The sequence below is a fragment of the Daphnia pulex genome, chromosome 9 (genome assembly GCF_021134715.1).
Source record: "Daphnia pulex isolate KAP4 chromosome 9, ASM2113471v1".
Lineage (NCBI taxonomy): Eukaryota > Metazoa > Arthropoda > Branchiopoda > Diplostraca > Daphniidae > Daphnia > Daphnia pulex.
In genome coordinates, this window is record NC_060025.1 from 1080901 (window position 1) to 1104807 (window position 23907).

At 44.1% G+C, this 23907-nt stretch overlaps 3 protein-coding genes across 6 annotated transcripts; all 3 read left to right on the plus strand.

The window, feature by feature from the left end:
* Positions 1-210: 210 nt before the first annotated feature.
* Positions 211-1799, plus strand: LOC124202876 (putative ammonium transporter 1). The gene is made up of 6 exons (XM_046599366.1): positions 211-307; positions 385-602; positions 681-917; positions 990-1101; positions 1171-1289; positions 1422-1799. Exons 1-6 carry the CDS (start codon positions 211-213, stop codon positions 1797-1799), a joined length of 1161 nt encoding a protein of 386 aa, XP_046455322.1.
* Positions 1800-2710: 911 nt separating this feature from the next.
* LOC124202123 (putative ammonium transporter 1) lies at positions 2711-5276 on the plus strand. Its single transcript, XM_046598404.1, has 9 exons — positions 2711-3068; positions 3133-3222; positions 3291-3399; positions 3465-3583; positions 3658-3878; positions 3933-4278; positions 4352-4470; positions 4545-4824; positions 4893-5276. Exons 1-9 carry the CDS (start codon positions 2816-2818, stop codon positions 5060-5062), a joined length of 1707 nt encoding a protein of 568 aa, XP_046454360.1. The 5' UTR covers positions 2711-2815; the 3' UTR covers positions 5063-5276.
* Positions 5277-5398: 122 nt separating this feature from the next.
* Positions 5399-23732, plus strand: LOC124202121 (C3 and PZP-like alpha-2-macroglobulin domain-containing protein 8). 4 transcript variants are annotated; one of them, XM_046598401.1, is made up of 23 exons: positions 5399-5536; positions 13974-14137; positions 14213-14601; positions 14808-15265; positions 15339-15503; positions 18760-18912; positions 19003-19211; positions 19291-19414; positions 19491-19750; positions 19816-20044; positions 20127-20448; positions 20534-20749; positions 20816-20911; positions 20977-21264; positions 21338-21554; positions 21620-21830; positions 21908-22100; positions 22173-22291; positions 22361-22492; positions 22569-22781; positions 22845-22981; positions 23044-23191; positions 23256-23732. In XM_046598401.1, the coding sequence occupies exons 2-23, from the start codon at positions 14001-14003 to the stop codon at positions 23481-23483; spliced, it is 4644 nt and encodes a 1547-aa protein (XP_046454357.1). In that variant the 5' UTR covers positions 5399-5536; positions 13974-14000; the 3' UTR covers positions 23484-23732. The 4 variants fall into 4 exon arrangements, with proteins under 4 accessions (XP_046454357.1, XP_046454356.1, XP_046454359.1 ...); XM_046598400.1 differs by lacking the exon at positions 5399-5536 and adding an exon at positions 6894-7322; XM_046598403.1 differs by lacking the exon at positions 5399-5536 and adding an exon at positions 6894-7322 and having other exon boundaries at positions 13974-14134.
* Positions 23733-23907: the final 175 nt, after the last annotated feature.

Sequence of the window (23907 nt, forward strand, 5' to 3'; positions counted from 1 at the left end):
GAACCACTTTGCCTTCGCCCATCTGCCCGGAGAAAAGTATGTACACAAAAATCAATTGATGCGTCAGTTTACCTTTTGAACACGAGCAGCGAGCCGCTTTCATCCGCATTTTCTTCTTTTTTGGGGGGGAGTTCCGTTTGATTCAATTGATAACATGGCAGCGCTGGCTGTGTTGTTTTTCTATACAGATTGGCTTTCGCCCTGTACCAAATGATTTTCGCCAACACGGCCAGCACTTTCGTGGGCGGCGGAATGGCAGAGCGGATGCACCTCCCCTGTTATTTCACCTACGGAATCCTGCAAACGGGTATAATACGAAGAGAAACAATCCGGAATTATTTGGTAGATGGGAAATTCGGTTGACATTTTGATTGACGCGTATAGGAGTGGCCTATCCGATCCTGAGTCGATGGTCCTGGAACCAGGAAGGATGGCTCAAGGCCATGGGCTACAGCGACGTCTCCGGCTCGGGTGTCATCCACCTTTATTCCGGCGCTTGCGGTTTCGTATCCGCCTGGGTGATTGGACCTCGTTCCGGCCGCTTCCCTTCCGCCCAAGGTGATCCTCAAGGCTCCAGCATCTTACCAGCTCACTCATTACCGGTACCACACAATTATTTGATGATTTTCATTTTTCCCAGGAATCCATTAATGAATTTTCCTTGAACTGGATGTAATTAGTTAGTCAACATTGGCGCCATGTTGTTGATTTTTGGCTTCGCTGGATTCAATGCCGCTTCTCAGCTGACCATCAGCCATCCGGGAGACGGATTCGTCGTTGCCCAGGCCACTTTCAACAGTTTTCTAGCCTGCAGTTCCGGCGGGATAACATCCGTCCTTTTATCCCGATTTCTGCCATGGTTCGGCCATCGCTCCTGGAATTACGGAAATCTGGTCAACGGATCCCTAGCCGGAATGGTAATCCATTTCATCCGAAAAAAAAATGGAGCGGATGATTATAACGGATCGATATTATTTTTATAAAAAAAGGTGGCCGTTTGCGCTGGATGCGGATCTTTGGCTCCTTGGGCGGCGTTCGTGACCGGCTCCTTGGGCGGTTTATCCTTCCTCTGCGGCCGATCCATCGTCGATAAACTCAAGGGTATTACTATATACTTAATACTTTCATATTCTTTAAATAGTTGTAATATTGTTTATATATAACTCTTAGTGGACGATATGCTGGACTCGTTCGCCCTCCACTACTCGGCCGGACTGGTGGGACTCATAACGGCCCCTTTCCTCGTACCCAACGGCCTCTTGTTTAAACCGGACGTAGCCTCGTCTAAGGTTCGTGTCGAACATAAATATATATACATCCAGCATCCAGCCGACAGCAGTCCATAAAAGATTGATGTCCGGCCAGTATCAGCAGCCGAGAAATGTGTGTAACATTTGCGCAAGTTCTCAATTGTTTATTAGACGCTTGGCGTCAACTTGCTGGGCGTCCTAGTCATCACCGGATGGGCCGTCGTGTGGTGTCTGCCGCTCTTCCTGGGCCTGAAGCAGCTGGGCGTCTTGCGGGTTCCCTTGGAGACGGAATCACGCGGGCTGGACGTGACGGAGCACAGCGGCGAAATTGCTTATCATCTCTCAGACTCGGAGGACGCGGACATGGACACGTCCGGACGTGTTTCCATTCCCAAGGATTCGCTACTAGAAGCTAACCGACTGCTGCTGGATCGGCTCGACTGCAAGGACCAGCAGCAGCTGGCCATAAGTATGGACGTATATATGTACAGTTGTCGTTATAATGTCAACGGACAACAATGGCCAAACTTGTGTGTGACGGATGAATAATGGAATGTGCGCATTTAGGGCGGAGGAGGGCAACGCTGTTCAGCCGGCGGAGGTACTCGTCGGTGGTCGGCATCCATCCGGATGTGTTTTATCTGCCGTGAATAGAACCCATTCCATTCCATACTCGACATTAGAGAGAAAAGCGAGTCGATCCAGCTGCGGATTTGAACTAACAACAACAACAGCAGCCGGACCCGGTGCTGCTGGATGAGTTGGACTGCCCCCGGGCGGCGGATGGAAATAAATATAGAATAGCGCGTGCTGTGTGTTTTTTGTCGGACATTTATTTCGGTCGCCTTTTGTCATTTTTAGTTTTTTGGCCAACTCAAACAAATAACTTGGCGAGCTCTATAGTTAACTTTCATAATCAGCGCGCGTGTTTTCAATTGTTTTTCTGGTTTGGTTTTTGGACAATAAAAATAGAAAAGTCATGGGATTTTATTTTTCTTTGAAATGCGGCAATTTAAAACCCAATTAAAGGGTTTTAAATTGATTAGATTTAATTATTCTTTCGTACCATATGACCTTTATTATATACGTCTGGCGTCTGGCTCATAGTCCTTCCGGCCATTAATTATTAGCCGCCGGGGAAATTCAGATTTTCTCACCAATTGACAAACAAGAATTGGAGGAGGGGCGACAATCCCGCGCCAAAAGGTCAATTCCCTTTTACTACAAAATGTTACCTAGGTAACAAAGCGACGATGTCATTATTTTACCTTTAATTTATTTTTTCCAAAATTTAATTTAAAACTAATTAATCCAAAGATATTTAATTATTTTCCTCCAAAAAGAAAATCTACAACAAATTCCAAATTTGGTTTCGTTTCGAATTTTATGTAAATTTTTCCTATACCCCGGAGGGGTGGGGGTATCAAATCGATAAGTTTCCCCGGTAGGTGTAAATAGAGGGGGTTGGGTAAGGTAAATGAAACTACTAGGGGGAGGAAAGGTGAGATTCGACAGTCGCCAGTCAGTTGAGAGCTCAGTGCCCGGCCGTCCACCACCTGACGAGAATGGAGTCAGCCGTGTCAGCCCTTGTCAACAACGTGTCGAGCCTCGTTAGTAATAACGTGTCCAATTTCAACGAAAGCCGAGTAGCAGGTCGAGCGGCCGCCATCATCACAGCGAACGACGTTGCGTCCAACACGTTCATGGAATTCAACGCGGCACTCATGGCCGACTTTCGCCACGTGGAGAGGACACTGTTCGCCCTGCAACGCAATCTGGATGATTTCTACTTTGTCATTCTCACCGTCATCACCTTTGGTAAGATTTTTCTAATTAAAAATTAAAGATCAAATCCGCCATTTTGAATGTTTTGTCGTGATAGCCATGCAGTGTGGATTCGCCTTTATGGAAGTGGGGCTCGTCAGGACCAAAAATACGACCAACATTCTGCTCAAGAGCACCATTGACGCTTGTAAGTTTTAATTAACAAAAAATGTGTAGACAAATGTTTAATTAGTTTTGGAATTTTTCAATTAAAAGTTGTAGGATGTTTGTCTTATTGGCTGTTTGGGTACGCGATTGCCTGGAGCCAGGGCAATTCGTTCGTCGGCTGGAATCACTGGGCCTTTGCCAATTTAGCACCTGAAAAGTATAAAATTTAAAAATATCAATGTAAAACTGAATTAATTTAATTTTGTGTATGACAATTCCCAGGTATTCCGAGGCTTTTTATCAAATGATTTTTACCAACACGGCGGCCACGATCGTTAGCGGAGCCGTTGCCGAGCGTCTCAATTTGCCCTGCTACTTTGTCTACGGTTTCCTACTCTCAGGTGGGTGGTTGTTGTTGTTAACGATGTTTAATTATCTGTTTTAATAATTGCTAATGAGTCTGTTGTTATTCCAGGATTTGCTTATCCTGCTTTAAGTCGATGGGGCTGGTACGATGGCGGATGGCTCAAGTTGATGGGCTTCAGGGACTTTGGTGGGTCCGGATTGGTCCACATGTTTTCTGGAACTTGTGCCCTAGTGGCGTCTACCATTATTGGACCCAGGGCCGGCCGTTTTGACCCTCCAAGAGAAGGAGGACCCTCACACGGCCAGCACATTCCTGGCCATTCTTTGCCGGTAATCAATTAGAATTTAATTCAATTCCAACTGTTAAAAATTGAAATTGTTTAGTTTGTCGGTCTGGGGGCTCTGCTGTTGATTTTCGGCTTTTTGGGTTTCAACGCGGCGTCTCAATTGTCGCTGAGTAAACCTGGCGACGGAATCATCATCACCTACGCCACTTTGAACACTTTGCTGGGCGCCAGCGGCGGTGCGCTCACGGCTCTTTTCCTCAACCGATTTTTACCTTTCTGGGGTAATTATTGGAGTTACCTGACGATGGTCAACGGTTCGGTCGCCGGCATGGCCGCCGTTTGCGCCGGTTGCGATTCCTTGGCACCCTGGGCGGCCGTCGTGACTGGAATTCTGGGAGGAGCGGCCTTCATGGCCGGTCGATCGATGCTGGAAAAATTGGAAGGTATAACCATTCAACCAAATTGCCTGTTGTTTAAAGTTAATTGACCAATTATTCTACAAAATTTATGGAAAAGTGGACGATCCTGTCGATGGATTTCCCATCCATTTTTGCGGCGGACTGGCCGGCTTGCTCTCAGCTCCGTTTCTCATTCGTGAGGGAATCTTTTTCAAACAGGACGCTCACTCAGCTGTGGTATAAACGTTATTAATTTAAATTATCTGGAATTAATTCAATTAATTGCTTTAATTTCATGTGATGGATTAAAGGGATTTGGGTGCAGTTTGCTGGGCTCTGTCGTCATTATTTGCTGGGCAGTTATTTGGTGTTACCCCATTTTTAGCATTCTGAAATGCCTGGGCATTTTGCGAGTTCCACTGGAAATGGAACTGGCCGGAATGGACGCTGCCAAGCACAACGAATTGGCCTATCCGGCGTCTGCATGGAAGGAGGAGCAACACGCTTTGCTGGACAACAAGATCCTGGGCAATAATTGGATGCCCCGAGAAACCAAGGGCCTCTCTTCGCTATCCAACAATTTGACTCTGAGTAATTTAACAATTAGATTTACCTAATTTGGTGGTTATGATTTGACCGAATAATTTTTTCCTGTCCAGGACGACGAGACTCTCACGTCATTGATTCCACCTGCCCGTCTTCTTGCACGACACCCACATCGGAGCCGGCCTCTTTGCTGTCCGTCAGCTCGTTGAATCTGGGCGAAAACAACGCCGGACTGGACGTCTCGGTCAAAGTTTCCACCATCAAACGGTCGACAGCTCTTTGATGGAATTCCCAAATTTCCCCAAAAGGTTTTCTTTATTCTATTTTTAACGAAATTAAGTCAATGAAAATGTTTTTATAAATCAGTGACGTGTCGGCGTTCGCCTACTTTTTAAAAAGAGAGCTCAAATTAGCATATCCATTCAATTTTCTTTTAATATATTTTAAAATTTTGTCTGCGCATGGAAAGAATAAACTGGACACTATTTTTCGACGAACGATTGTGGCTTTAAATTATCTCGGACGACTCAAAAAATCGATTTGCAATTTAATCGCACAGAATAATTTCTGATTTTTCCTTAAGGGTCGACGAGTGGTGATGACGGGCTGGTCTTTTTGTGGCTGTCGTAAAAGCGCCGAGGGGTTGCAAAATGTTCAACCAGCAGACCCAATTAGAGGGGAGCCCTGAAAAGGATTTGAACATGCACGGCTTACAGTTCCGCTCCGTTTTCTAGATGCTGACTGGGCCACCATTCACGTAAGTCTTTTTTTTTTTTGAAAAATAATCTAAGGCGCTGGCCCTTGGCGGCCGATGGCAAAGGGGGAGGGAGTCATGCCTTAGTTGGCTCAATAGTGGCGTCGAGCCTCTCGTCGGGAAAGAAATCGTCGAATATAATAACACTCGAGACGCCCGGCGTCGTCTCATTTGCCACCGCCGACACCCACCACCACCCCCAACCCTTTGATGATTCCCGTGTTTACTCTATCCAATTTTTTTCTATTATTTTTGGCACATTTTCAAACTCCCGGGCTATCATTTATTGCCCCCGTTCGGTGGGTGTATCAATACTACTACGAAAGGCGCATTGTTCCATTGACGCCGATGATTCGACTGTGACGTCGCGATGGCCGGCCAGATTTTTCACTCTCCATTTCCCTCGACATTTTTTCTGAAGGGCGTGGGTGGAATTCGAATAAGAAAAAATGCGGGTCGCCAAAATTGACATGGCGATATAGACGCCCACGCGCGCGCAAGTTTCTTATTTTTATTACGCAGAAGAAGAAGAAGAAGAGGTGGGATCGAGAGATTTTCAATGGCAAAAGGCAAAGTTCCAAAGTTTTGATGCCAGTCACAGCTTTGCTGACTGTATAAATAGCGCAGGGGTAGAAAGGAGGAAAAAACCAGACCATTTCGTATTGACGTACATTTTTTCTCTTTTTTTTTAAAGTTCTTTTGCAATTTCAAAAAAAGAGCGGGAAATAAATAGACATTTTTTTTTTTAAACACGGAAAGCCTCTGGCTGTATACATCAACCGTATGTATACACTAAAGCTTTCTCTATAAAAAGAAAAGTGTCTAGTCTAGAAGTATAAACGGTGCGATTATATATACGGCTCAAAATGAAAAACATTTCAAATGTGTGTGCCTATAGCGTTTCTCCCGCCCTTTCAACCTCTTTATACCGTCGTCCGCGTTCGTGTTGAAACCTCTTTATTGTGCACTGACCGGTCTACAAATAAGAACCAAAAAAATGGATCGATAGATTTGCATAAACAAACAAGGTACACACATTTTTTATACCTACGACTCGGTTGGTCATCCATCTCGGACGTGAGTTCATCCCCTTTTACTTTTAAAAAACACGCCAGAACATGTATATCAAGATATTACGAGGCGTCGTCTTGTGTGTGTGTTTATTACGTGTTTTCACGCGTGCAACACACACACAGTTTCATTCTCCTCCGGGGGGGTTGAAGAAAGAAGAAAAGGTTTTTCCGTTGGTCGGGCAGGTCTTCACGGCGCATTCGCCATCGCACACGTTATGCGAAGGTGGGGTGGGGAGGTGGAGTGGAGTGGGGTGGGGTTGGGAGAGCTCCTAGAGATGCTCCTGTCGCTCCTGATGCTGCACCAGTTGGTGAACGCACCAGCATCACTGACGGTCGTTTCTCAATTCCTTGTTGTTCTTTTCTCTTCGTACTTTTCTCATTTCACCATCGGCAAGTCTGTTTTTCCAACCTTTGTTGTTTTCACGCTCTTATTCCAACCGGAATCGGCAGCCGGGCAACGTCAAGAAAGGAACAATTGACGTACACACAGCAGACATTTTTCGCTGTATTAAACATTTCGGGGGTTTAGACAATTGAAACCAAAAAATCGTTTGTTACTGGTGGTGGTGTCGTCTGTTTTATTATTATTTTGTTGAGCTTCCGCTTGATTTCATCCGCCCATCCGAGTGGAAGAGCCGTAACAGCAACAGTACAACCGCACATCGACGCCAACAACAGGACAAAAGAGACCCGAGGTTATACAACGATAGTTCCAGGTGAGCGGCGCCATATGGTCGATATTGTCCCTCGTGTTTGTCTATTTATTCTAGTTGGCACAGTGAATTTTTGTGTTTTCCAGTTTGCGTCTCTACATGTGTTAGACATCTTTTCTTTTCTTCTGTGTTAGAAGAAGAACCCAGCCAACTCTCCCGTCAGCTCATTTATAGAGTTGGGGTGTGTTCCACTTGATAGAAGCGCCCAGGCAAATAAGAAAGAATCGATTTATCTGCCAGAGGGGGTTTTTGTAGATAGATAGATGTACAGGGGTTAGCACCTATAGAAAACGCTTGTAGACACAACCACAACAACAACACGGTGTTGTTGTTGAAAAAGAAGACAACACGACCGCGGGATTTTTATTCCCACTCGATCGCGAGCTCGATTGTATTTTGCTGGAGAGGTCCAGTCAGATGGAAATCAAATATGTGCGTATAGACTATAGAGACGTCCAGGCAAAAAAGTCACTTGTATTTATATATTGGGTAGAATTTCTTGGAATTAATTGAAACGAAAAAAAAAGAAGTTTGGAGGACCTTGTGTGGTCATCGGAGACATCACGTTCTTCCATCGAATTTTTTGGAGTAGTGAACCATCGATTATAGATGGAGACACACTTTTGACACTGTACGTCTGTTGGGCAATGCATCGATACACATGGGAAATTTGTATGTGCGCAGGGAAGAAGAATTTTCGCCCATTTATCTTGTACACAATCTGATATAACGGGAATACATAAGAAAAGGGACCAAATAATTCAAACCAGCGGACAATGGGGTGGAAAAGAAGAGTCTAGCGCTCTCTCGGCACCAGCTGCTGCTACCCGGGCAGCAGCACTCAGCCCGGGTAAACATATAGACTCCCGTACTTATATAGACATATCAAACTCCTAGCGTCTAACCAAGTCTCAATTTAATTTAAAAAAAAGGCGCGAAATAAAAGTTTAAATTTTTTTTTAAAATAACCCCAAAAAATCGTTTGACAACCAATCAATTGAATGTTAAAGGCCTATTGTACGGCGGGAAATTTTAAAAAATCAAATGGGAAAAAAAATGTCACATTGAACCCGGCTTTGAAGATGTTGGTTGTTTCCTCGTTGACGAGCTAGAGAGATAAACACAACAACAACATGGGCGGGGGGTGTATCAATTCACTTGTCAATCGACACACACACACTATATAGCTACCTACCCATCCCCCGTTGCTCTTTGTTTCAGGTTATGCAAGTCGGGAATATATCGTCGTCTAGCGGCTGGGGCGGGGGGTTTTGTTTGCGTGTTAACCCGATCCCGACGCTCACGTCGGAGGGCTTCAATTAGTCGACTGTGAGGAACGGAGAGGAGCAGCACAGCATCACTTTCCCTTCATTAGGCGAACTTATTCCCCTAAAAAAACAAGAGCTGGGGAATAAGAAGAACATCAATGGAGGGGGGTGAATAAGAATCAAATTGTGTAAAAGATGATGGCAACTTATTTCAGTGGCAATCGAATTTGGCGGGTATTATATTGGGTGGGAAAATAAAAGCCAATAGGTTCATCAACAACACAATCGCGTCTAGAGAGTCGGTGGCGGCCGTCGGCGCTTATTTGCGGCTATAAAGAAATGGACGGCCGGACTGGTAATGAAAATAAATCGACCGCGTCCCGAATAAAGAAGAAGAAACTACGTAACATTTAGAGTTGGGGGGGTCTGCTGTTGTTGGACAGGCCCAACAACATATACAGCAGGGACTATATAGCTATACCAAATCAAGAAAAGATAAGAAGAAGAAAACCTGCGCAACTTCAAAAGCACGTAATGACAACGGGCGGCAGGGGGGACTAGAGTCGTCAGTCGCGTAGACAAGCGACGTGCTCGCTGATAAGAAACTCTTCATTGATCTGAATGTGTGCTGCCTTCGTATAGCTCCTACTCCTCCTACCCAAGTTCACTTTATTCTCCATCTCAGCTACTCTATAACGTTAAATCTATATTTATTCAGAGAATAGTAGCTCAGCAGGCTATATAAGATACAAATGGGGACTGCAGCTGCAGCAGCTCCTGTGCTGTGTTTCCTTCCAGTCCGTATGGCGGGCAATTCAATTGGCTCCCGTCTATCCCTCACGACTAGGGGGAACTAGATGGTGTGCTGTGTGTGTGCGGGTGACGGCGCTACTAACTAGCTGATCAAAGTTAGTAGCGAAGCGCAGCACGTACTATTCCCTCCTTCTTCTTCTTCTTCTCAAAGTCATTTATCCGCTGGATATACTCGTGGGGGGGAACTTTAAGAAGAGAAAAAAGGGTGGGGTGGATGGGGGGTGGAAGTGTTGGGAGTGACAACTGACAACGCTTCATCAAGCGCACATAATATTGACAGAATCCACTCACGAAAAAAAAAGAAAGAAGATGAACGTTGGCCGGGTTCAAGTCTCTGTTGGCACTACTAGCAGGTTGAAGGAAGAATAGAAAGACGGTGCTACTTATATAGGAGCTAATAGCCCGAGGGGCATGATATTTCTGTTTCGTCGTGAATTTTTTAGTTTTTTCGTTTTTTATTTAGTAGGGGGGAAAGAAGATGAGCTGTCCAGAAGGGTATTGTAGTCGTAAGTCGACTAGATAATTAGAAAAGGGAAGAGGGGGCTATTATTTATTTGAAAAGTTATTAATTTTAAAAAGATGCAACTACTTATGGAAGCGCGGGATTTTTGAAAATGATGGATCGGCCGATTTTTAAATTGGAATTTTTTTTCTTTTTTTGCTCCTACGCATCAGCAGCAGGTGAACTATGTCGACTCTTTTGAGAGAAATGAACTAGACGACATGTTAAATAGTAACACACGCCGAACAAATGTTGTCATTTTCTCTCTCCTAGTGAAAATTTAAAAAGATAAAATCTTGGGCTATTTTCGTGAGTTGAGTCGGGCTGCTGGAAAACGCGCTGTGGAATCCGCAGCGCGGCAACCACCCATGTTTTTACGGTTATTATGATGTGCGCGTATCCGTGAAACCCCCCAACGAAAAAATAAGAAAAACAACATATGCGCCGTTTGGTTGTCATCTGCTATCGCCTTTCAAGAGTTATTTTCCCTTTTTCAATTCTTCTTCTTTTTGACATTGTCGGGATAAAATGGCCGTTGCCTGTGGTTACCCCACCAACGTCTACACCTTCCATTGGCTTCGTTTTGCGCCATTCCGCAGCACATATACACCGACTTTCGTGTCGTAATAATCTTATACAGCCAGGGAAAAATAAACGATGGGGTCGACTGCTGTTGGCATCGATATAACCTATAGCTCTGTCCTAACAGCCTGGGCTGGCCTGTCTAAATAAAAATGTGTATGCCGAGTCACGTTCGTCTCCTCCTCCCCCCACACACAGTCGTGGGAATGGGAGGGGGGTGAACTAGAAAAAATGTTGTTTGTTGTTGATGGCGACCTATATTTAAACCTTGTCGCATACACACACACACAGAAGGCCAGTCTCGACTGCACAATAACGTGCGACTGTGTCAATAGTTGACAACTCCATCAACGGCCCAGGCAGGAACGCGGGAGGCCCAACAACAACAACAACACTTACAGACGAGGGTGGGGAGGGAGGGAGGGGACTAAAGTGGCGGAGCTGAAAAGAAACTGATGATGTAACCAGATTCACGCCTCATAAAATCCCAAAGCGCTTGCGTTGTATAAAGAAAAAGTAAATTTTTTACTTTTTTTAAATTTCCCGCGATAACATTTTTTTTTCGTTTTTCAATGGCGGCAAAAACTGGCAAACTTCAATTTCAATTTACTGCTTTTTTTTTTTTTTTTTTAAATCTTTCGTGTACACGATTTTTCATGTCGCCCCGTCCCATTTAAGCGGCCCAACCGACCGTGAACAGTCGCTCAACGTCCGCTTCGTGAAAAAACAAACAAAATAGAAACGACGTCGAGCGACGCGCACCGCGAGTTACCCCATTGTTTTTTTCCCCTTTCCTTATAGAGAGGCGCTATTCAATATTGCATCCGACATTCTTTTGTTTCCCGATGGAAAAAATAATAAATTCAATAAAAATGAGAAAAAGAAAAACATTTCACAAAGTCTTCCAGGGATGCGGGAGCGCATATTAATAAGCGGATGCCATGACGACGTCGTGTTCCAAATAATAAAAAAAAAATAAAATAAAAAAGCCAACGGTCTTATAATAAGCTCTGCTCGGCTGGATCCGCCATTGCGCGCGAAATCTAAACGATATTGAAAAAAAAAAATATTTTTTTGAAGGAAGAAATAGCGACAGAGTCCGTCCTATACATGGTATAACAAATTCGGTCTTATAAGAAGATGATTGAAAGGAGGAATATATGATTATAGGAGCTAGCGATTAGACGCCTAGAGTATATAGAATAGGACTGGGGTATTAAAAAAGACAAAACAAACGTGGCTGATTAGCATCCACCAGGGAAAAAGAATGCTGCAAGGGGGGAGACACAACTTGGATGCAGCACACAGCATCATAGTAGTTGTAGTTGTAGTAGTACACACATCACATCTAAATAGGGGAAAAAAGAAAAAAAAAAGTTTTTCCCAGAGTCTCAGGGGCTCGGAGAGAGGAGAACTCATCATAACTTTTGGCGCATCAAGTATCGATCCAAACCTCCTCATATGCGCCGGTGTATGTACACACAATGCAACGAGACGACGGGCTGCTTTTATATATTTTCTAGGCGCTTATATTATAATATAAGACTCGTTCTAAAAATGTATATAGTAGAACAAGGGCGCATATGTGAGTTTTCTTTTCCCTCGTTTGTGGCTTATTAGCCGGAATATCAAGACGGACAGAATAAAAGGGAAAAAAAATTGAATGACTGGGCGGATAAAAGAAAAAGAAAGACAAAAAGAGTTTGTGAAAATTCCCTGTTGGTTACACACTCGACAGTTCAGATAATGTCGGCCGAACGATACAACTGCGCTAAAGGCAATAATACAAATAAATAGCAAGTTAGATATATATTATAGCTATATAAAATGGATATCAATCCAGCAGCAAAAAGGATCAAAAGCGTTCCGGATGACCACCACACGACTCCGGGCGGAGCCCAGGAGCTATACGTGTGTGTATTGTTACGTGTTTTTTTATCTAGACACACACACAGACATATATTGTGTGTGTGTACCCAGAAAGTTGTGTTCATCAAGCACCATTGGGCGGGTGAAAAAAACATGTGTTGTTGTAGTATAGTAGGACACACAGTCCATTACACCGAGTGTGTATACACTGTATAGAGATGGACCCAATTTAGCACAATCTTTTCTTCTTTTATGATTATTATAGTCGGAAGAAACTCTACGTCTATATACTTTGTTGGATAGACTAATATAGTATACACGCCCACACTTTCTGTATTAAAGCAGCAGCGGCTAAAGTGCTCAAGGGGATGAAACCTGCGGCTATTTAAAGTGGATCGACTTTGATAGGATTAACTGGGGAAAATATTCTGTCCACTTAACTCTGCTGGAGACAATAACAGAGTTATAATGTTATTCCTGCAGGTTTATGGTGCACATTTTTGCTTTTTAAACTTGACTGTGGTAGAGATTAAATTTTAAAGATGAACGATTTAAAAACTAAAATAATCCGCCAAGTGAATATGTACGAGCGTGGGGTGAAAATCGCTTTTATCGTTTTTGAACGATTTGCATATTTTAAAATGGGTTGCTATCGATTTCTTAGAGGCGACTTATAAGAAAAGAAAAGTGTCGTCTGCTCATTTCAGTTGGTTTTACAAGTTACAAAAATGACAACACGAAATTTAAGATTACAAACAAAACGGAATGATAACATTCGAAATTCAACTAATGGACGGTAAAATACCATTTAAAATGATTCCATAGTTTATTAGTAAAGTCTTTTTATGTTTACAATCGATCTGGAAAGCAAACGTGTTGATATGCAAATACGTGGGGAACCCAGCATTTTCCTATTTTCCCTTTGTTTTCGAGTTTAAAGTAAAAACATTCAAGAATCTAAATTATGTGATACAAAAAGGCAATATGTTTGTGGGAAAATCAATCCAGTGCTGTTCCTGCAGGAAATCCCAAAAGTGAAAAACAATCGTTGAAATTAGAAAACATGGTATAGACATGTAAATTTGCATCTTCCCATGCAATTTTATTTTTAAGCTACTTCGTGCTTAACTCTCAATCATTGTAACTTCAACAGATTTTTCAACAACACAGTCTTGCTTGTAAATTTAAATGCTCTGATTTTTTTGGATGAACAGCCCTGGAATGATTTTCCGACTAAACCTGTGCTTCACAATTCAGATGATGGTAGAATATGATTATCACATTTAAAAAATGTTTAAACTTTGAACACTGTGAAATCAAAGTGCAGCTAGAAAATGTTAAGACCACCAGGGACCATCGTCTCGTTCATCGTCGTTTTTCCCTGGAAGTCTGGAACCGAATTTAAATACATTTTTCGCTTTTGCGCCGGACTACATAGCATCTCAATATGTATATAGGCGTGCCATTTACACGGTTATAAAATACGGAATAAATTGGTGTCGTTTCGTAACGAGATTCCCACAACCCCACCCCGTATATATAAATCGTACAGGATTTCTCCCCTTTTTTCGTGTCACTTTTAACAACCTCCTTTTTTATTTATTTCTTTCTTTTTTTCAGCTGCAGTCGACATTCGATGAATGCAAAATGAAGGCGTCGCTACTACTTCAATCGGCATTTGTCACGGTCCTCGTAGGCCTACTCACCCTCGAGCGTTTCCTCGACGCCGCGGCGCTGACTCAGCCGCCGGCCTTTTCTCCCAACTCGACGTCGCCATCGTCGTCGTGAGTTGCCTTTTTGATTTTCTTTTAAAAAAGAACATTTGAATTAAATCGAGCGAATTATTTAATCATAAAAAGGACATGGAACGTCGTTTGGCCTAGGGCCGTCATCTTGGGATCGACGACCGTCATGTGGATCGATCTGGAAGGATCGCAGCAGACGACCAACGCCATCGTGACGGTCCGTCTGGCCGACTCTCGACGCACTTACGAGCAAAAGACCCTGACGCTCCATCACGGCGAGGCAATCAGTCCCGTTGAGCTGACCATCCCGATGAGTTACGACGGCCAGCTGACGGTCCGCCTCGGCTGCGGAAGCCCCGCTAATGCCAGCAGCAGCGGAAATGGAAGCAACGTCGTCGGCGGTGGTGGCTGCCAAAGTGAAGAGTTCCCCGTTCATCCATTAGAGGCGATCCAATCTCTCAGTTTGCGTCTGGAGCGCACCGTTTATCATCCGGATGATGTTGGTAATTTATAGTTTCTCAACAACTTTCTATATTTTCTCTTTTTGTTAAATATCTCCGCCCGCCATTTTGGAGATTGTTTTTCCTTTTGTCAAAAGAGAAAAAAACCGCAACTTTTTCTTGTAGATGATCCATTTGATGGATCTATTCCGGGCCGTCCCAAGAATAACAAAACATTTTGGGAATTTGTTTTTTGTTATTGTCTATAGTGTCTATCTGGTTGGCTTGTTTGGATCAGCACGGCCAAATCATCGCCGGGGCCGACCCGGAGCGCGGGCCGTCCAGGACGGAACAGGCTGCCGCCATGCATGACGTGGCCTCGTCTGTCCAGGTGGCTGCTCACGATCCCAACAATGTCATCGTCCACTACTGGAGCGTTTCACTTGTCGGCTCCGGTCTCAAGAATTTGCTCTTCCAGCTGAGCGATCTGCCGCAGCAGACGGGAATGTGGACGATCCGGGCCACGGCCGGAGGATTGACGGCCGCCCAGAGTTTCCGCTTGATCCGGCGACAGCATCAAAGCCGCCAGCAGATGGACAGGAATGCGACCGAGCCGGAAGAAAAGCCCATCGATCCCTCACCAATGGTCGAGTCCCATTTCGTCGAGCTGGATTTCAGCCCGAGGACGGCGTCGGTAATCCAGCAAGGATCGCCATTCGCCGGAGAAGTAAAAATACATTCCAACATCGCTTCCGGCGGAATTGTGTGTTTGATTGATTTATGTCATTTGATCGTTGCAGTTGATTGCTGGGACGTCGGAGCGGGGCATCACGGTTGGATTGGACGTGCTGGACCAGCACGGAGCTTCGCTCCACCACCAAACGATCCACTTCAACCGGACGACGTCGACGATAATCTTCACCGTTCCGGCCCTTTCAAACCTGACGAGCAACGCAACTTTGCAAGTAAGGGGATGTTTCTTTGACGGAATATGTAAGCATCCGTCAGCCCGGCAGCTTATTATTGATGGCTTTTAACGAAAAAAAAAGCCTGTGCGGATTAAATGCCCTCCAGCATCAGACTTGAATCATTGATAACGAGAAAAGCCCGTCGGCGGCGGTGGCGGCCGGAACTATAAGGATTAGGCGTTCATACATTCATGGAATGGAAAATATAGGCATCAGCTATAGTATATAGATTGTTTGTACATAGCCCCCCCCCCCTAAAAATAGATAAACCGGAAGGAAAAAAAAAAGCTGAAAAACTTTGAAATTGAATTCCGTCGAATTCCATTTCAGTTCGATCCGTTGGCGGTCGACATTTTATTTTTAAAAAACAGTTGGGTAGTTTTTGATCTCATCCAGACGTGAGGCTGGACGTCATCTTAAGGATTAAAAAAAGGGAGCGCGTATTACCCGTCCAGCTGTCAAATTCCATGCTGGACAATTCAAATGTAACGAGAGTCGACGTCGGAGGATATACACGTAAGAAACTTGTTCTTGCGTAGCCCATAGTCTCAGACGTGATGATGACAAAGGCCGAAAGGATTTTCCCGAATCATTCCGGCATCCAACCGGAAAACGTTGAACTGTGGGCTAGGGGGGTTAACTTTCATCTCTTTCTCAGTGTATACACTGAGCAAACAGAAGTCGCTCAAGCGAGCTGGGCCGGCAGTGCATGTATACCAGCGCAAATGGGCCTAAGCTGCTTTGAGTTTTCCATCTCTCTCTAAGACTTTCCTTGCGGGTAGGATGGAGAAAAGCGGATGCCTTCCATCGGAACTCCTTTTGTTTCAACGTCGACAACTTCCTTCCCCCTCGACGGACTTTTTAGTGTCATTAGCATGTGAGGAGGAGGAGTGTATGTGTGTAGAGGAAAGATGGCGGTTGGGGGGAGAGAGCGGAAAGGATTGTTTTCTCGGTGTCTAACGATCGAATCCTTTTTGCCGGCGGGCGACATGTATGTATGTGTATATCCATCGTCCTGATGGGAATTCCGCCCGTCTCCTATATAGTATACATGCAGAACCGGAACAACTGTGTGTGTGACTTTGCTGTCAAAAAGAAAAGAAAGAAAAGAACGAACGAACACACAAAGAGTGAAAAAAGAAAGATAGAGACGACACAGTAATGCCGAATCCCCCCGGAGAGTATGGACGGTCTGGTTTTTGCTCGAGTTCGACAGCAGGGACCGCACGTAGTGAATATATATGTCTAGGAGACCCGCCGCACTTTATATATTCCTTTTTTCGTTAGACTCCGTCACGAAGCGCGTAATAGGGAATTATAACTTTTGGCCGATCCTATTTCTTATTAGATTCGTTTCGTGCCCTTGTTCATTTTCCATCCTGTCCTCCCTGGAGTTTTATTCGGGATTCTATATATCTTTTGTACACGTGAAACGTATAGAGTAGCTCCGGGTATATATATATGGAGAGTCTGAGTGAGATGGGGATGGATAGATAGAAACAAATGAGCTTATACACATTCGGCTGCGTAGAGAGAGAAAGCCATTCCCGCAGTAGTTCCGCCCCTTTTTTCTCCTTCCATCTAGACAACAACTTGACAGAATGAGATAGAAGCTATATAGAGCTAGCTACACGAATATAAGCGGCTTTCTCAACTTAACTTTTTTTTCGTTCGGGTTCTCAGTATTTCCTACTTTTTTATTTTTAAATAAAAAAGGGAAAATTAAAACTAGGAGGAAATCCATATGCTGTGATGTTGGTGGTCTTTTTCTTCCGGTGTTTTCTGGCGCAACAATCTCCCGCCCGGAAACCAGTCGAAACTCCTCTTTTCCCAGCTGCCCGTGGAGCAGCCAAACTGATTGATTTATACCAATCTAAATCTCAAAAAAGTACTATATGGGATTCTGGGTCGCTGGTTGACAAGGAGAAATTACTGGCACAACTTTGAGACAAAGATGAACGAGCTGTACGTGTCCCGCGGTACTTACTAGACCAATTTTATACTCCCCCCGCCCTATATACCTGAATCTTTGCTTTTTGTTTTTGCGTAACTATATATCCATTGAAATGGATGGCTGATCGTAAATATTGTGCCAGACATTTGGGTCGGTGGCAATCGCGTAGGAACAAAAAAAAACAAGAATTTTTAATTGGATGCAGTCAATCTTTCACGAGGACGACGACGACGGATGGCACATATTTCTCAATCTAAAGGCTATTTGAATTACCACCGTTTCGGGTTTCCAGCTCGCTGGATACATATGTTACTATTTGTTTTAATATATTATAGACAGAAATACGACCGCATATTAGATTTCTGCCGGGGGGAGGTTATATTTTCTACTTTGCTTGCTCAAGTATTTTTATCTTGTAACGTCTGTGGAGGAGGACAGGATTGCGGGAATGTCATCCGCACAGCACACTTCAAAGAAACTCTGAAAGCCCCGCACTCCAAGTTGAAACGAGACTCGCATTTCGACCAGAGCTCACAAGGGCGGGAAATAAATCAAAAAAAGTAAATGACGTACGGAAAAATAAAAAAGCGGATTGCATCCATCCGATAATATGAAGATGGGAAATATATATCCATTGACAAGTGCATCAAAGATATACGTAATAATCCTTACCAACCATTTCCTTTTGGGTGCTGCCCAGCTGTGCTTATAGACGTGTATCCAAGTTGTACATCTCTCACCAACTCTGTCCGCCAGGATTTGGATGGACGTCTGTATTGATAGAGGCCCAGTCTCAGCTTGTGTCGGGGGGGAAAAAAGCAATCACAGCGGTTAGATAAGCCGGTTAGATAGAGGATTCCATTCGAGCCCAGCAGCACATTGTGTCTATAGAAAAAAAAAAAATGGGCCGGTCATCCAGAAATGTCCAGCCGAAGAAAGAGAAAAAAGGAGCCGACACAACACAAACACAGTAGCTGTACAGCGGAGAGAAGCGCCTCTGATAAGAAGATTACATCGTGTTGTTCACGTCTTTTCTGGCCGGATTTCTTTTTATTGCCGGATCGCTGATTCAACAAGTATTGATAGATATATAATAAAAGGACTGGGAATGTATTGGCCGTCCAATATAAGGAGGGGGGAAAGAAAAAAATGCTGGGCAAACCCTGAAAGGCCAATAACACTGTCATCACCGCGAGTGAACAAACGACGTGATCGCAATATTATATAGAGATCCTCAACTATTTTCCTTTTATATTTCTTTTTTTAAAATACAAATCAATGTGTGTGTCATCTCTGCAGGGCACTCTGAAATCGATCGAGGGACAACCGCTGGATAGCCAATTCGTCTTGGCATCCCATTCGTTGGGTGTCAGCACTTGGCCGGAATCGGGCGACAGCAGCGGCAACTGTAATGTCCAGCTGTTCAGCCAAAATGGCAAATATCGATTCATGGTCAGTTTTGATATTCCTTATTCCATTTTTTGACAAGAGTTTTAAAAGAAATATAAAATCCTTTTTCTGGGGGTTGATAACTCTCGACAGGAAGGAGAAACGCTGCACTTGAGCATCTATTCCGGATGCAAGTTGGTGGGAAATCGCATCAACTACGCCGTCATCTCGCGATCCTCGGGCCATGTCATCTCCTGGGGCCAAGAGTACTTGGTAGCGATGACTGCGGGATCGATCGTTCAAACTGGAAACCAGAGCGAAGGCGGCGACGAATCCAAATGGGCGGCGGAATTGAATCTGAGGTAATCAAAATACATAAAGAATGTCTCCAAAATCATTCCGAACGTTTAAAATTTTTGGCGGGATTTTTTTGAAATTCAGCATTCCAGTCATTTACGAGATGATCCCGCGTGCCATTGTCACCGTCTTTTTCTCGCACGACGACGGCCAGCATTTGGCGTCCAGCTCGCTGGACGTCCAAGTGTACAACAACGTTGAAACCAAGGTTCTTTTTTTTTTCGACAAGAAGATTCAATTAAGTTAATTCATTCATGAAAGGACATTCTGTTTGGGGCTAACAGGTGACAGTTGTGGGAGTGAAAGGCAATAAAGTTCGGGTGAACATGACGCTCAAACTAGGATCCTACCATTGTCTTTTCGGCTCGTGGGCTGATAAGGAAATGGCCAACTCGGCCGAGGTCCAAAGTCCAAACTTGCTGGGCCCATCCATTGAAACGGACAGATTCCTGCGACTCTTGCCAAAGTTCCAAGCGCCGCCGACTCCGTGGCAACTTTTCGGCCAGTCCAGCGAACTTTGGTTTGTCCAGTGCTTTGATCCGAGGTAAGGAATTTTTGTTTAAATATTCCCGAGTGATGTAAGTGTAAATGTTCAACTTAAAAAATCAGCGAATCGACGACGAAAGAGATGGACCTGGTGGTGGCCAGCGGATCCGATCCGCAGTTGACGCTCCTGACGGTCGATCGAAACGGAAGAGTCCGCCAATCGAGTCCCGTCACCATCCCGATCAAACCCGTCGACTGGACCATCGATTTCCAGTTGCCCGAGAGCGTCCGTGTTGGCGAAGAGCTGGTCGTCGATGTGACACTCACCAATCGTTTTCAAAACTGTTCTCAAGTAAAAAATCCTAAATTAAATTTTTTGGCACAACTAAACAAATTATCTCTAAAATAAAAATATTTGAATTCCAAAAACTCAGACTCAGTTGCAAATGGCGCTGACGGGCGGGGCCGGCTTCGTAGCCAACGGCAAAAAGTATCTGCAGCAGCCGGCCTGTCTGGCGCCCAAATCGAGGGCCGTCTACCGTGTCGGCATTCTCGTCAACGAGCTTAGTCCGCTCGTCACGCTCACGGTCCAACTCAAAGGGTCCAGTTCGGGGGCCTGTTGCGCTCCCAGCCAAGTCATTAACCTGGACGTCCATCTCGAGCAAATGGAGACGTTGCCCGTCTCCAAATCCGTCCGCGTTTCCAGCACCGAATTCCAGCACTCCCAATCGGACAGTTACCTCTTTTGCTTGGAAGGTATTTACGCCGTTTTTCTTATTTTAAAGGTGGTTAATTAAACTTTAATTTGAATTCAATTCGATATTGTTTAATTGAATTATAGAAAACGTTTTTGTGTCGAACGCTTCGTCCTTCAAGTACGAAGTCTTGCCACTGGGAAGTCACGTCAAAACAATCGTGTTCCAGGCTTCGGCGCCGGCCGATTTGAGAGTCGTCCTGGGCAGTTCAGACAAATTTGATGATGACGAAGCCATTTCTTACCACCTGGTCATGGGCGGCGAGGATAACATGTACTCTTGGATATCCAAACAAATGAATGGTAGGATTTTTTTGAATATTGAAACATGAACTAAAGGTTTAATGTATTGTTTAATTGACTGGACAGGTTTGTCGGAGATTAAAACTAAAATAGCGACGCCGAAAATATTGCGTCAGGATCGGCTGCAGACGTTCTGGATCAGCTGGGATCAAATCAAATTAGGTGAGCTGGATTCGGTTATTTATTGGCCTAGACTTGGGATGTAACGTAACATTTCAATTCATTAGGGAGGAAGAAGAGGAACAAGCCATCCATCCCACTTGCCGATCAAAATCGCTGGCTCCTGTCGTTTGGCAAAGGATCGCATATTGGGGTTCGCCCGCTCGCGTCAATCCCACTAGAAGCCGGCGACACTCCGTTCCGCTACATTGGATTTTCAACCAGCTGGGGATTCCGAGGATTTTTCAGAGTGTGGGGTGCTGATGGAGCCATCGATCAGACGACCAGGACTCTGAGCGTCCCCAAACCGGTTCCTGGCCGTGTTAACGAAGAACAAGCCGAAATCACCGTCAAAGGTTCATCAAGTTTAATGAAATGAAATTTGAAATTGTTTTTTTTTTTTATAATTTACTTTTATCAATTCACAAGGTGGAATAGCGTCAAGTCTAGACGATATGTGGAGCGCCACTGGCTCCACCGATCCGTCGACCCTTGTCACCGTGCTGGAACGCTTCCATCACAATCAGTACGCCAAAAAACCCGCTGGCAAGGAAGACACCAGCTGGAACGGAATTCTACAGAACATTTTGAGCTTCAGGTCAGCCGACGGATCCTTTCACGATGCCGACGGGCCGTCTGATCTCAGGTATTCCGGTTATTTATCTGCCGGAAAAAAAGAAATGATGAAACAATTTCCGCAATTTCTTCTAGACTAACGGCGCTGACAGTTCACGCCCTGTCTTCCATCACCCTGCAGAGATATTCCGATCCTGATTTGCTCAAGTCCGTCTTGACTTGGATGCACGGGCAGCAGAACGATGACGGAAGTTTCGCCGACGGACCGAATGTCACCCAACGTCAAAGGATCGAAACCACCGCGTTCATTCTAACGTGTCTGTCAGACGTCCAGCACGACGACATCGTACGTGATTTATTAGTTCATTTTTATTCATTTGATTTATAGATGAAAACTTATTGATTCATTTTTATTCCGTTCAGGTGTTGTTCCAAGTGAGTTCGGCCGCCCAGCGTTTCTTGGAACGTGAATTGGCGGCCAGTCGTGAAATGAAGACGATCGTTCCAATTGCGACGGCCGTCCTTGTGTCACATTCTTCCGCCTGGCCGGAAACGTTGGCCAAACTAGATAGCGTCTACGATGAACTTATCGATTGCTACTTGAACGACCGCAAACGTAAAGATAACAAAAACTCAGCTACAACAACCAAATTAAATAGCTGATTACTTAATTATATTTTAAACGCAGAATGTTTAAACGAGATGACGTACGCCCTAACAGCTTATTCTCATCAGAACAAGCCCGGCAAAGTTTTGGAAATGGTCAGGATTTTAGTTTCGGCACCGTGGCATATTCTTCATCCTTTGGTAACAAATTAAGAAAATCTATTATAAAATAGAATTTAAAACAAAATGTAATGTTTTTGGGCTCACTAGGACAAATTGAGAATGATGAAAGCTTGGAGCAAATACAGCCAGGTGCTCAACGATCCAGTGCGTAATCTCAACATGCGACTAACATTCCAGAACGGCGAAGTCACTTTGATCCAATCCCATCATCTGTCTAACGTGAGTTGGCTTATAATTATTTTTACTTTAATTTGTTTCACATATTTATTGATTTTGGTTATGTTTCACGCTTTAGGAGTCGGCGTTAGGCAACGCTTCCACGCCTCCGCAGATGGATTACGACGATGAAAATGTCATAGCCGGAACCAGTGACAACGAAACACGTTCAGAGTCCCAGGAGGAGCAGCAAAACGTGCGGATGCACACTCCGGCGCTTACGTACGACATTCCAAGTCTCCCGCAGAACGTTGAAGTAACCTTATCCGGAACTGGATGCGCTATTATTCAGGTTAAACTCTTTTTATTAACGGATTAAATAAGAGTTAACTCATTTTTAAAAATTTGATTATAGACTAAAGTGTACTGGAAAACAGTGGAGCCACCTATTGTTGATGGATCTTTACTCTCCCTCTACACCTCAGTCGAAAGTGCCGGACTGGATGAAAATGAAGAGCCGCCAATGGCGCTGAACGCTACAATTTGTGTCCAGTAAGTTTTTCTGCCAATGGTGTTTCAAAGCATTTTAAAATTATCATTTTGTATTTGTATAGTTGGAACGGAACAAGTTCGACTGATTTGAAGATTCGCTTAGAAATGTTTTCCTCGTATGTGGTTTCGTCATTGGATGCCGAAGATAATTCGAGTGAGATTGGTTTTAAAAAATTACCAAACGGTGAAGTCGTCGTGGATATTGCCCAGGTAGATAGGATACGTTAAAAACTTCTTACGATGTTTCATTCTTCAATAACAATTAATGTGACAGGTCAACCCGAATTGTGGTCGATGCTTTCGATTAAGAGCGGGACGGACGGGATTGGTAAGAAATATCCAACCTGGAAGGATTGATCTGTGGGAAAAGAATCGCCCACAATTTCATCATCACTGGCTTTTACATGGCCCAGACAATTCGACGTTGTGGGCTGGTACAAGATCTTCAATCGACCACTCAAACAAATGGCTTGCAGCGAAGCCGCAAACTTGCAGCAGCTAAAGGAATAATATCAAATCGAAGGATTGAATCATTTAAAGGATTTCCTATTTCCGCTTTTCCCGTTACTTTTTCTTGTTTCATATTGGAATTCTTGAACGAAAAAAACAAAACAAATTTTGAATCATGTTTTGACGAAATATTCCTAAAGCGAAGCAAATCGATAAATTTTCTTTGTTGTTATACGAAATATCCTAACTGTGGAATGTTCCCTACTCCCCAGATGACAATACATAGACTCACGAAACTCAAGAATTTGATTGCAACAAGAATTGGTGTTTCTTATTCAATACTAACGATGCCTGTGCATGTTACCCTCTAGGACCGACCCGCAAGTTATTTTTATGAAAAAACATGTGTTTTTTTTTGGGGGGGGGAGGAGGGATTTATTTAGTACTAGAGTTATTATGAGTTGCTGACAGTAGAA